Here is a 13,256-nt window from a genome sequence, read left to right on the forward strand (position 1 = left end):
TATATATATATATATATATATATATATATATATATATATATATATATACTCATAAAATATTTCTGTAAAAACATATATATATATATATATTCACATTATACATATACATACACACACACACACACACACATACATATATATATATATATATAATGTGAATACTTATTTTTACTTCTTGATTTTTGATTACTTTTTGAAAGAAAAAATTTTTTTAAACAAAGTTGGTGAATAGAACATAAGCATAATTACATATAGGCAGACATTTGACCCATACTCCATATTAGTTGGTGGCAGTACTGTACACCTTTTTGCCAACAATCAATAAACTACAGGAAGAAGGAGACCGGGCTTTACGACAGCTACAGAGAGCCTTAAAAGGGAAAGATTACCCCAGCTGCCATTCAACGTAACGACATCTGATACAGGTCTGAGATCTAAATTCACCATACTATTAGATTTAAGTTATAATACTAAAAGTGCTCTGTTTCTTTGTTTCAAAATTATAAAAAAAACATAGTGTCGATATCTTACATTTTAAAAAAGTCGTTCATTTGTCACCGGACACCGGATGAAGCGACGCCATTTTTCTTCCAAAGGCGTCATCCCGTTTAGTTTGTATCAGCGGTGACTAATCTCCGTTTCAAAAGAGTCTCTACCGCCAGTTACCCATCTCCCCTCTGAAACGTGTGACCTGTCTCTGGCCTTGGCGTGCAGTCGGTGTGGTGCTGCTAGCTGCCAGCTCTTGCTGTCTTTTATTAACAGTAGCTAGGTTTCTGTCCGACTTGTGGGCGGTTGGGCACCGTGTTACAGCAGAGCTGAGCCACGATGCTGAAATGTAATACTGTGTGCAAAAGATTTGCACCACTTGTTCGAGCCTCATCAACAGTGTGCCGGCAGAATGTGAGAAGAGCGGGTAAGTAAAGTAAACTAGTTGTTGTCTCAGTTAGCTGGCCTAGATTCAAATATTATTGAATGAATTTGTACAGTTTTATGCAACAAAACCACACACTGTTTAGTCTCGTTAGCTTAGCATTTTTAAGCTAGTCCGACCTTTATGTTTACTAGAAAGCTAACTGGCTAGTTATCTGTTAACGTCGCAGAAACATTTAGCACGTTTAACTCCATAGTTTAGTTTACTTTTCAGGGACTACCTAATGTATAACTTGCTAGAAAGCTCCAGTAAAACCCCAGTAAATATGTATTTTAGATAATATCTCCAGTCAGTTCTGGCACGACAGGTTCTCCACCATTTTCTGTGGTTTTCTTACGCTTACACGGGTCGACTTTTATCTCCAAAACTTTGTTTTTGCCTCCTGTGTGAAAGGATAAATGCAGGCACAAATATTCACCGTAATAAAACAGACAGAACAGGTTCATGAACAGGGTTGGCAACTCGAACTGAGTGTGTTGAGTGGGTGTTATATTTAATTACCCTAATTTCGCACAGAAGGTTATATATGTAGAGGATAGAGACATTATTGTGCTGTCAAAGCTTGGCACTTTATTTCAATAAGGTCAAGTAAAAAAGATAATCCAGAAGCTTCATCATAGGGTCGTTGGATATACTTATTTAAATCAACATATACACTCCCCTCTAAAAAATATTGGAACAGCGAGGCCAACTCCTTTCCTTTTGCTGTCGACTGAAAATATTTTGAGTTTGACATCAGAACATGATTATGAGACAAGAGGGCAACATTTCAGCTTTTATTTCCAGGTGTTTACATCTGGTTTTGATACACAGCTTAGAAGAGAAAAGCAAAAGGAAAGGAACTGGCCTCACTGTTCCGGTGCCTATAGAAAGGAGTATACAAGCATTTTCTGCGTGTACAGTCAAGGTTAAAGGTAAGTCCTGACAGGACATTATTTAACAACTCTTGTGGTCTTCACTTGACCTTTACAATTAAGTTAATGCAAACTCAGAAAAAATAAAAAAGGGGGTTCAAGATAAACTTTGAGTTTAAAGTTAATTTGTATTATTTCATAGAACTTGAGTGTGTAAGAAGCAGCCAGGCGCTGCTAATTAAATGTATTTGATTAACTGATCATTAACAATTGTGTGCTGCTGCCTCTCTATAGAAGCGGAACTTGTCGCAGTTTGCTAGTCTGAAATGTTCAAGCGTGTGTAGCCAAAAAGGGAAAGATTTCAGCATTTTTGTGCCAGTCGGTCTACGAAGGATTACAAGGTAACAACCAAGCAATTTGCAGTTCTTCATTCTTAACTTTAATCAAATGCAGATGTTTCCAGAAGTGAACGTCAAACTACTCTTGGCAATCGTGACAGGTGCTCAGACTGTACAGTCCTTGTTTTTTATTTTATTTTTTTAAATGCCTTCATTAACTGCATGCAAGAGTTGCCAACCCTCAGCATGTTAAATTTAGCAGACGGTTAAAGAAGTATATTATAGCTGGTTGATTAAAAAAAATGAACATAACAGGATGAATTGGATTTGCAAAACTGCATCAAAGCAAACTCCAAAGTTTTGGATCAATGTCTTTTGGACAGATGAGACTAATGAGGGCTGCAGAACCTGGACACCATGAACCTGCCTGTAAACCAAAGTACTCTGGCATCAAATACGAGTCCATCTGTCCAACAGCTAATACTCAGCCTAAATCAGATCATTTAAAAGAAAAAAATCTATTTGAATCGCATCAGCCGAACTGCAATAAAGAAGCAAATCAGAGTGTTGCGTTGACTCAAAGTCCAGTCCTGAACCTGACTGAAACGCTGCGGTGTGACAAATATCTGCTATTTTTTTTATTGTTGTGAAGAAGAGTGGGCCAGAATTTCTCCACAACGGTGTGAGAGACGTGAACGTATCATTCGGAAGAAGATTACTTCAAGTTACTGCTCGAATGAATGTGCTATAATTTATACACCTCTATGTATAACCATAAAAATGCCAATAGTGTTAATTATTAACTGACTGCAGTTCAGCTGATGACAATTAAAAACACCGTTTCAGTAATACTGTTTATACTGTCGCCTATACAGAGAGAAGCTGAACAATCCTGACAGAAACGGCATATTTGTCACCCGGAGACGAGAGGGCGATAATGTTTTTTCTGTTTTTTTTTTCGTGTTAGCAAAATATCTTATGAACCAGTGGATGAATTGTAGTGAAACTCAGAAAGTAATCACTGTTTAATATAGAATTTTATTAGTTTATTTTTTTTGTTTGTGACGGTGGGGATGTTGTTAATAGCTTATTTAAAATGTTTTTTAAAAAAACAACCTAATAAACAGCCCATTCAAGATGGCCTCCACAAAGAAACATGTCACGTGTGTCATCGTCAGTCAACAACCTCCAAATAAATTTGATCAACATCAGAAACAAACAAACAAACAATATTTTTTTGAGTGATCCTGTGATGCTTTTTGTTTTTGTCCCGTGTTTTCTGTCAGGGTTGAACAATGTCAGAACGCCAACGTGCGTCCCTGTGGCTCGCATGTCCACCGAGCCGCTGGGGGGAGGCGGAGACAACCTAAAGTACGCCCTCCTGGTGGGAGCAGCCTTCGTTGGTAGCCTGACATATGTGAGTAAGATTAGTCTGTCGTGGCAATGTTCCGCAAAAGATTTAGAGATGTTTTAACAACAAATGTTATGAACAGGTTTTTATCTTTCTGAGTTAAAAACAACAAATAAGAGGCGACATGAAAGTGCCAAACAGTGTTCGGGTCTTTTAGTTTGGTAACCTGATAGCTAACAATAACAGCTAACAGACTACCTTGCCATAAAAGTCTCACTTTCTTGTATGACTTGGAATTACTTTTAATTTCGATTACGACTGACATTCACCGTGGGGACGTTTTAGCTGAGCTGTTGCAATATCCCAACACGCATTTCCATCAGATCTAGTGACTTTTTATTTTCAGTCACCCTGTTGAGCTTGAATAAAGGGATATTTGAAGCAGAGGGATTTCTCTTTAAATGTCACAGGCGGTTGTAACCCTGAAGGGAGACCATCAAAGATCCGTGAAACGCATGGAAGACATTTCCACCAGGCTCCAAAAATCGACCTTGCACATCCAGTCAGCGCCCCCCGGTGAGTTGTTTTTATTCACTCGCAACTCATGTTTCACTACTTCTCTGAACTTATTTCTGCTAAGAGATGATGAGATGTCTTTGTCTATGTGAGTGTCTGACTGCCAGCCAAATATCTCATGAAGCAAGAACAGATTTTATTGAAGCTTCATGGAAATAATCGTTAGATGTAGAATGGCAACTTTTGGATTCAACCCAGTTCAAGATGGCTGCCACAGCTAATCTACAATCGGCAATGCTAAAATGGCTAAAACTCAGTCAGTTGGACAGATATTGAGCTAAAGTTTGGTGTGGTGGTAGCGGAGTCATTCTCAACGCAATCTCTTAGCGCTAACAGGTCTTGTGACATCTTGCAATATCGCATAATCGCACGTCTCGGACAAGGTTTGACGGAAACGGCTTCCATTTTGTCCCTTCTCATCATAAGATAATCTTAAACTGCAATCAAACTGCAGGCAAAAGTGGCCCAAATCATCCTCCGTCCCCACCCCATATACAACCCATATTGAATCTTTTTATTTTTTATTATTATTATTTTTTTATGACTGTCTGAACGTGATAGATTCGATAAATCGGATATATATCTGATGTTTTTCAAGGCGACCACAGTCTGAACAGTCACGTCACATTACATCCAGCTTTCACGTCACTGGTGTAAGGGCATGAAGATCAGTCCAAATATTGATATTATCGATACCAACGTCATGGAACTCTGCACATCATCAGCTACAGAGTGGAAGATTACTTATTTATTCTTTTTACATTTTTTTATGTCCATGTCCTGGATGATTGAGAATTAAGCGTTGGTGTTGGATCATATCGATCCTGACTTGATGGGATCGGTAATTGGATTTCTTTCTGCTTTCACTACGTTGCTCTCATTCCCGAAATGCAATTCGGCGCCAAAGCAGACGGGAAGCAGCGAGATCAAATGTAAACTCTGGACGAAACAAACATGGAGGATAATTGTTTCGTCAGCTCTGATTGCACAACAGCTTCTGTAAACACGGCGTGCTGCGTGACGTCACGTCTTCCTCTGAGCACGCAGGTCGCCTCATAGCTGTAGACTGTTCACACTGGAGTCTGATGGCGGTCCTATTTTCTAAAATCAGATCTAAGCAAAAAAATTGGATATGAGCATTAAGACCTGCAGTGTGAACGTAATGTAAAATTCTGGCATTAAAGGCAGCGGGTGATATTCATTTAAGGAATGCTAACCTTTATTCTTAGCTGCTGAAACCTGTTGCCTGTCCTTATGGAAACATTTTATTTTTTAGTCTTAGTTTGAGTTTACTTGCTGTAAGAGCAGACTCAGAATCAGCTGACTCTGCAGCACACAGCTCAGCTTCCTCTTTGCTGCCATGAACACAGCAGATTTTAAGATGTCAGAACAAACTTCCAGCAAAACTGTGCTTTAATGAAAGCAGCATTTCTTGAAGGAAAGCGCATCACCCTCCTCCCTGCATGCTAAAGTTTGAAACTGATGTTGCACTAGCTGTTGGCGATCAGCGTATGTGACGTGGATGAGTCTCGGCTAATAACGCACCAAAATTTATCTCAAAAGCTGAAACAGTGACTGAATTATAGCCTTTTTTATGTGTGCTAAGGTCAATTAGCTGTAGCAGCCATCTTCAATGGGATTTACTCCAAAAGTTAATCAGTTGTAGATGGACATTCAGTGATTACTTCCTGATAGTTTCATTAAAGTCCATCCAGTGGTTCATGAGATATTTTGCTAACAGAGAGACACAAGCAATTTCATGATAATTAGAGGAGGATTAGTTTAAACTATGCAGTAACCTTTGCCAAAGTACCGTCTTTGTTTTGTTTTAACTTTGTTCTTGTTCTTGACACATTTCTCGGTTCTCGCGGCGTGTTCTAATAAGCCTTAGTTTAGACTCAGATTTAGGTCATAGTTTTGCAGTTTGGTTCTCTGCTCCCTCAGCTCTCTCCAAGCCGAAGCCTGAAGCTGCACCTTCAGCAGAGCAGTCAAGCCCCCCACCTGAGGCAGCAGCACCTGATGCTGAAACAACCGGGAAACCTTCAGGTTGTCTGCACAGATTTTCAATATTTACCGTAAATCAAGGCGTACGTGGTTTATGCTGCCTCTTGTCTCTGCGTACATGATGGGTAAAAATAAGAGCTATGAGATGCTGAAGGAATACTGAATTATCTCTTCAGTGATTCCAGCTGATAGTCAGTACAACTATTTGAAGCTCTTTAAAATTATCTTTTTTTTTTCAAAATTGTTTTCTTTATTGTCATATTTATTAAAACAACTATAATGTCTTCTTTTTTATTCTTTCTGTAACTCTGATACACTGATTTATTTCTATATTTGGGTTCCTTCAATGCTAAAGGCTCATTTCACTTCTGTGAATCTAACTTTTTATTTTTTTATTTTTTACCAGGTTTGTTTAATCCATCTAGGTGTTTTTATGCTAGCTGTGAGCTCTAATGAAGTCACACACTGATAGATTTGTTTCTTTCCTCTCCGTCTCTTGTGCTTATTTGCTTTCTCATGCGAACTCCAGCAGCTGACTCCACGTCTCCCTCCCACAAGCTGCCCTCACACACCCCCTACCTCCTTATTGGTGGAGGCACCGCCTCTTTCGCCGCCGCTCGATCTATTCGAGCCAGAGACCCTGGTGCCAAGGTCAGTCGTGGTGACTCCATTTTCCCCTTAAATACAGCTCATTACTTTGTCCTCTGTTTCTCTATTTTATTGTTTGTTGTTTCAAATTAAGAGACCACATTAACTCGTTGTTGTTATCAGGTACTGATTGTGACTGATGAGCCGGATCTTCCGTACATGAGGCCACCTCTTTCTAAAGAGCTGTGGTTCTCTGATGACCCCAGTGTGACAGAAACGCTGCGTTTCAAACAGTGGAACGGAAAGGAAAGAAGGTGCGTTCGAAGTCCATTCATGCTCTTTAATTAATTAATCCTCACTTGCTTTATTCCTCTGGCTTTTGACCGAAACAGTTTTGTCTGTGCTGGTTGCAGTTTGAGATTTCTGTCTTGTGATATCTCATCTTTTAATATGTTATTGATGCCAATTATGAATACACTCATGTCATTTTGCACTGATTTAAAAAAAAAATCATATTTTTAACTTTCTTTGCAGTAATCAGACATATTTATTTGCTCTGGCTTCACTTAGCATTAATGCATAAACAACGCCTTCGTGCACACTAATTTTCAATAACAATCAGGTCTGAAAGAGTTCAGGTCACTTGCTTTTTTCCCCCTTATTTATAGGAACACACATTTTCTAAACATAATGTCTCCATTGAGACTAGTCACCTAAAGGTGCATTAGCTGACTGTTCTAACACATCCTGCAGGATGGATTGGAATCGTTTCGTGTCGTTCTGTAAAAGATAAATGGTTGTCACTGGATATGACTCTTGTTCTGTGTTCACGTTGTGGCCCTCAGAGCGTTCAGGGAAAATACAAAACTACTGAGAAAGAAAAAAAAGTTTTAATAGTTTCATTTTAGCTCTAAAAGGTTGTTTAAACATTGATTTTGATGTTTTTAAAAAAACAGTTCTAGTCTCCCAAGTCTAAAGATAAAGGTAATATTTTCATGACTCATTTTAAAAAGTTTCTTACATATCCAGATGTCTTATTTTGTAGTTCTAACCAAATGTGTATTAAAATATGTACTAGAGTGAGTATTATATGGAATAAATTTTATTTAAATCTGTGTTTTCGCTTGAAACACTTGCTGGCTGTTTACTGTTTTTTTCTTTTTTGTTTTGTTTTGTTTTAAACAAAAGTTGTGAAAACATTAGGGGAAAATTGTTTTATTATTGTTATTAATAATCCTGTTGCATTTCTTTGACAGTATTTACTTCCAGCCGCCGTCATTTTACATCAATCCAGAGGATTTGGACAGTGCAGAGAATGGAGGAGTGGCTGTTCTCACAAGCAAAAAGGTTTTGTAGTTTTTTTTAGTTCCGTTTTTTTAATCAAACAGCATGATTTTATAACAGTTTATTAAAAAAAACTAGATGTTCAATGCAGAAGTTATTATCTGTTTGAAATTTAATTCTTAATGTTATTTATACATTTACCACCTCTGGTAGATGTGCCTCTCTCTCATCAATAAATAAACCCATAAAGCAGCTCATGTTTTGATTAAATGTGTTTAATATATTTTAGGTGGTTCACATGGATGTGAGGGGAAACAAAGTCAAACTGGACGATGATACTGAGATTTCTTATGACAAGTGTTTAATTGCTACAGGTAAAGAAGTCTTGATTCCTTATTTTTTAAATTATTATTCATTTATTTTAATTGGGTTTTGTTAAATTTACTTGGACTCTAATTTGGGTTTTTTTGTTCAGGCGGCATTCCAAGAAGTTTGCAGGTACTTGAAAGATCGGGAGAGGAGGTGATGAAGAGGACGACTTTGTTCCGCAAGGTCAGGGTTTGGCCACAAGGGGGCGTGATCTGTACGAATTTGATAATGACTGTTTGTTTTGTTTGGTAATGTAAAAGTTGAACCATGATGTGACTGAAAATGTACTCCAAATGAGTTATTTGGAAGTGTTTGCACTGAATGTTGATTATTCTTTTAGACATTTTATGTATCTTCTAAATTCCCAGTGAATGTATATAAATTATGGATGGATGGATATAAATTACACACTGAAGCAGTTTTAGTTTTTTAGCCTTATTGAATCTTTAAATAGATGGGGGGGGGGTAAAAGAGATTGATGTAAGATTTTACCTTTTAGATTGAAGACTTCAAATCCCTGGACAAGGTCTCAAGAAGCGTGAACTCCATCACAATAATTGGAGGTGGTTTCCTGGGCAGCGAGCTGGCCTGTGCTCTTGGCAGGAAATGTAAGACCCTTCGACAATCTGAGAATGTGACAGACTACATCCGACTGGTGTTTAGGAGTGACAGGATGAACTGAGTTTTTATTCATCTGCATTTTTAAAATTTGTTTATTTTTAGCAACAGAATCTGGGCTGGAGGTCGTACAGATGTTCCCTGAGAAGGGCAACATGGGAAAGGTGCTGCCTGAGTATCTGAGCAACTGGACCACAGAAAAAGTCAAGAAAGGTTCGAATTTCTTTCCCATTTAGTTTTGCAGCTACAGAAGCGAGATTTTGTTCCCCATGAATTGAAGTGATTCCTGTTTCTTTCTTTTTTACAGAGGGTGTGAAAATCATCTCAGAAGCACTGGTGAAATCGGTGGCTTGCAAAGATGATAAACTGGAAATTCAGTTAAAGGATGGCCGATTGGTAGGTTACGATACCAGATGAATGTGGCCTAATTCAGGATGCTTATTATTTATGGATGATCTTGTACTTGATGCTGCAGGTGAGAACTGATCACATAGTTGCAGCTGTTGGCCTAGAGCCGAATGTAGATCTCGCCAAGTCAGCTGGTCTGGAGGTGGACTCTGACTTCGGTGGCTATCGAGTTAATGCAGAGCTCCAAGCTAGGTCCAATATTTGGGTGGTAAGTTAAACCAAAGTTCTAAATATTTATGATATGCATATTTTCCATGTTTGATTACAGTGCCCTCTTGTGGTCAAATCATGACATGGTTTGTACACGTTATGTTGAAGAGTTGCAGCACACTCATGCCTCTTTTGAGTGCGATATTTTATTTTAAACAAGTCACTTCTCAGCAGAATTTTGCATCATAAACTGGCTACATTTTCTTTTCCGTAATACATATCCACAACCTCTCCTGTGTGACAATAGGCCGGTGATGCTGCATGTTTCTACGACATTAGATTGGGCCGCAGAAGAGTCGAGCATCACGATCACGCTGTCGTCAGTGGGAGGCTGGCAGGAGAAAACATGACCGGAGCCAGCAAACCTTACTGGCATCAGTCTATGTTCTGGTGGGTATAAGACCATTTCCTGTTCTTGGCCTGTGGTTTCCTTGGGTCACAAATTGAAAATCTTTTTTGAAATGATAATGGTGTGTACAAACTAAGAAAGAAACTGATGTAAAGCATCATTGACTGCACTGGTTGCATCTGTAAGGAAGCAGAGGGAGCAGCATGTGCAACTCTTCTAATGTCTAAGGTGAAATGCCTGTAGATTTTAAATAAAAGGGCATGATTGATTTCAAGCTATCAAAGCCATTATATTAAAACAACGATACTTTGTGTGATATTACCAATAACAATTGTTAGATATGGATTTGGCTTATGGATTCCACCTTCAGTTATCTGCCCATCGTTACTTCATTATCAGAAACACCATCTTGGATTTGGGAAAATACTGCCTCGTGTGCTGTAACTCCCTCTAGATTAAGGGGATTTGGTTGAAATCCACAATTTCTGTAAGCACGAAAGTAGAAACATTATTTAATTATCTTGTTTACCAGAGTCTTTAACCCTTTCATACATGAATTATGAGAACTTCAGTCAGGATTTTTTCCCCCCAAAGTATTCTTACATTTCTTAGGGCATAAAAAAGGGTGGGAAAAAAATTGTAAAAAATGTATTTATTCAAGAACCTTTCAACATGTTCCCTAGGTGGACAGCATATGTTTAGATTTGTTTTTACTAGATGGCAGTGTAATGCATGATGCACTAATGTCCACTTTAGTGGTCTATACTCATAAAACCCATATTTAAACAAGAAAATGGCTTTTATATAGCTGTCCACTGCAGTGAAACCACTATGCATGAAAAGGTTCATTTATGTTAGTTGTAACAAATCATGCACACTGAAGTGATTGCAGAGGAACTTTAGTAGTATCAGTCACTCTACTTGATACTGATGGATGAACTTGTCAAACAGTTCTGTTCAGAGGTGTGATAAATGTATAACTTTATAAAATGTAGGTAAAACCTTCTGGCACAAACTTGCTGTATGTGTGGTTAGAAGTTCTGCCGAGGGTGGTGAGTGCTCTGACATGTTGCTTCTTCACAGGAGTGACCTGGGACCTGATGTAGGTTATGAGGCTATCGGGATCGTTGACAGCAGCCTTCCAACAGTAGGAGTGTTTGCTAAAGCCACTGCCAAGGATACACCTAAAGCTGCTACTGAGAAGTCAGGTACAAACTATCCATTTTTTATTTAAAACACTGAAAGAGGTTGATTCCTGATGAATCGACTGATGGATAAACTTTTTTTTATTACAAATAACTACTCATTACATAAAGACACAACAATACTTAGGGATAATGTGTCGCTTTGAAACAAACAATCAAAATTTCACAAATTTTTTGCAACTTTTTACTTTAGCAGATCTTATATACTCAACAAAAGATACTGTTATGTAGACCAGCAATATAAACAATTCAGTTTGCAATTCAGCCTAGAAGACACTGGAGATCATGAGTGGTGGCATCACGAGTGGAGTAATAGTGTTATCAGGCAGTTGCTGGAGTGTCTGACAGTCAGTTGAAAGGGATTGAAGGCCACCAGACACAGGATGACTAGAAGGTGCTGGTATACATCATTCCCAGCACTTGATGGTGTTTGACAGGGGTCACCTTGTAAGTTTGCACGAGGCCAGGTGGTTGTATTGTTCAGCTGTCCAACATGTGGGGTGTATACGTGTCACAGTGGCCTCACGTGCTATGAATCAACGTATATGTGAGGGCACTCGCATATCATAAACGTTCTGGTTGCCCAAGATGGATTATGCACCAATCATTACAGGCATCTGCACCTGCCATCGGGACACTGGACTCTTTACAGCAACCCTTGTCCTCCAGCACCATGACTCAATGTCTGGCATCAGCTAAACTACAGGTTCACCGTCCCATACATAGGCTGCCATTAACACCAGAGCTGAAGTGGTGCTGTAAGTGGGAAGCATGAACTGATGACAGGTTGTATCATGACCAGTGATGAATCTCAGTTCTATGTTCCCACCGATGATCATTGTGAGATCTTATAGCCGCATTAAGCGGAGAGAACTGAACTCCCAGGGGTTAAACGACAAACCAGTGTTACTCCTGGCCTCAATGGTGTGGGGAGCCATCGGCTCTAGCCCACCCTGCTGACATGGAACCTGCAGCGTGACAGCTTTGTTATCCACTTGATCTGATATTGTAATCATTGCAGAACCTTTCAGCATGTTTAGTTTCATTTGTTTGCACCACTTTGTAGGGGTGCTTAACTTTTTGTTTCATCTGTGAGTGTATTAAATCTGAGTACTGGAAACTAATGCAGACATTCTTGCATTATTTTGAGCTGGAGGTGTATGTATATGTAATAAATTAGATTAAAATAATATATTTTTTAAATATATATTAAATATTAAATATATTTTTTAAATCAGCAAAGGCTTCAAGATTCAAGCTTGCTCTATAATCATGTTGCAGGGACCGGGATCCGCTCAGAGAGTGAAACGGAGGACACAGCCACCAGCCCGGTGGCCTCTGCAACACCTGCTCCAGCTGTGGAGCACAAAGACGACTACGGGAAAGGAGTCATCTTCTACCTGAGAGACAAAGTGGTGGTGGGCATCATCCTGTGGAACGTATTCAACAGAATGCCCATCGCAAGGAAGGTAAAAACTCTGTCCCTTCACCACGTGTCAATGGAAGAGTCAGAAAACGCGTCTGGTTACTTTGAACCGTTTGTGTTCATTTGCAGATCATTAAGGACGGAGAGGAGCACGCGGATCTGAACGAAGTGGCCAAGCTGTTCAACATCCATGAGGATTAAAACGAGTTTCACCTCGTCCAGAACTGAACTCTGACAGCGATTGCCTCATAGCCTCAAGACACACGACTGGTCATGGATACCAAACACAAGGATCAATGTAAATTAAATTATGTTGATATTTTCATATTTGGAATTTGTATCTCCTGCGCTTGTCTGGGCTTTTTTTTTGGTTGTTGTTTAGTTGTTTAAATCTTTATGGGATGTCTCATATTTTATGATTGTCTCCTGCTTTCCCCCCCTACCAGCCTGAATTGCTCCCCTCTGTGTGATCAGAGCAAAAAAACAAAAAGAAGCTGCAATAAAAGCTATTTTTAAATCGGACCAAACCCATTATTTTCAGCTTTGCCTCTAGATAATGACAGTGACGAGCAGACGTGTTGACCTCTGTTCAAAGCTGCGATTGGTTAGATGGTTGTTAAAGTCTGTGTGGTTGAGCTCATCTGTCCTGAGGAACTTGAATCAGTCGCGCGCCAGACTGGTTGCAACTTAAACCCGAATTTGAAATAACATGAGCATTTAACCTCGGGTCAAAACTTTTAATAAA

General features: G+C 39.0%; 1 protein-coding gene across 4 annotated transcripts; it reads left to right on the forward strand.

Annotated features, from left to right (window-relative positions):
• Positions 1-643: 643 nt before the first annotated feature.
• On the forward strand, positions 644-13,033 carry aifm1 (apoptosis inducing factor mitochondrion associated 1). 4 transcript variants are annotated; one of them, XM_017412647.3, is made up of 17 exons: positions 644-913; positions 3,410-3,540; positions 3,945-4,050; positions 5,974-6,096; positions 6,584-6,705; positions 6,826-6,956; positions 7,899-7,989; positions 8,216-8,300; positions 8,402-8,478; positions 8,795-8,903; positions 9,019-9,126; positions 9,221-9,309; positions 9,389-9,529; positions 9,779-9,921; positions 10,964-11,088; positions 12,367-12,554; positions 12,641-13,033. In XM_017412647.3, the coding sequence occupies exons 1-17, from the start codon at positions 826-828 to the stop codon at positions 12,710-12,712; spliced, it is 1,929 nt and encodes a 642-aa protein (XP_017268136.1). In that variant the 5' UTR covers positions 644-825; the 3' UTR covers positions 12,713-13,033. The 4 variants fall into 4 exon arrangements, with proteins under 4 accessions (XP_017268136.1, XP_017268137.1, XP_017268138.1 ...); XM_017412648.3 differs by having other exon boundaries at positions 645-913; positions 6,587-6,705; XM_017412649.3 differs by having other exon boundaries at positions 646-913; positions 5,995-6,096.
• Positions 13,034-13,256: the final 223 nt, after the last annotated feature.

This window comes from Kryptolebias marmoratus, linkage group LG13, assembly GCF_001649575.2.
Source record: "Kryptolebias marmoratus isolate JLee-2015 linkage group LG13, ASM164957v2, whole genome shotgun sequence".
NCBI lineage: Eukaryota > Metazoa > Chordata > Actinopteri > Cyprinodontiformes > Rivulidae > Kryptolebias > Kryptolebias marmoratus.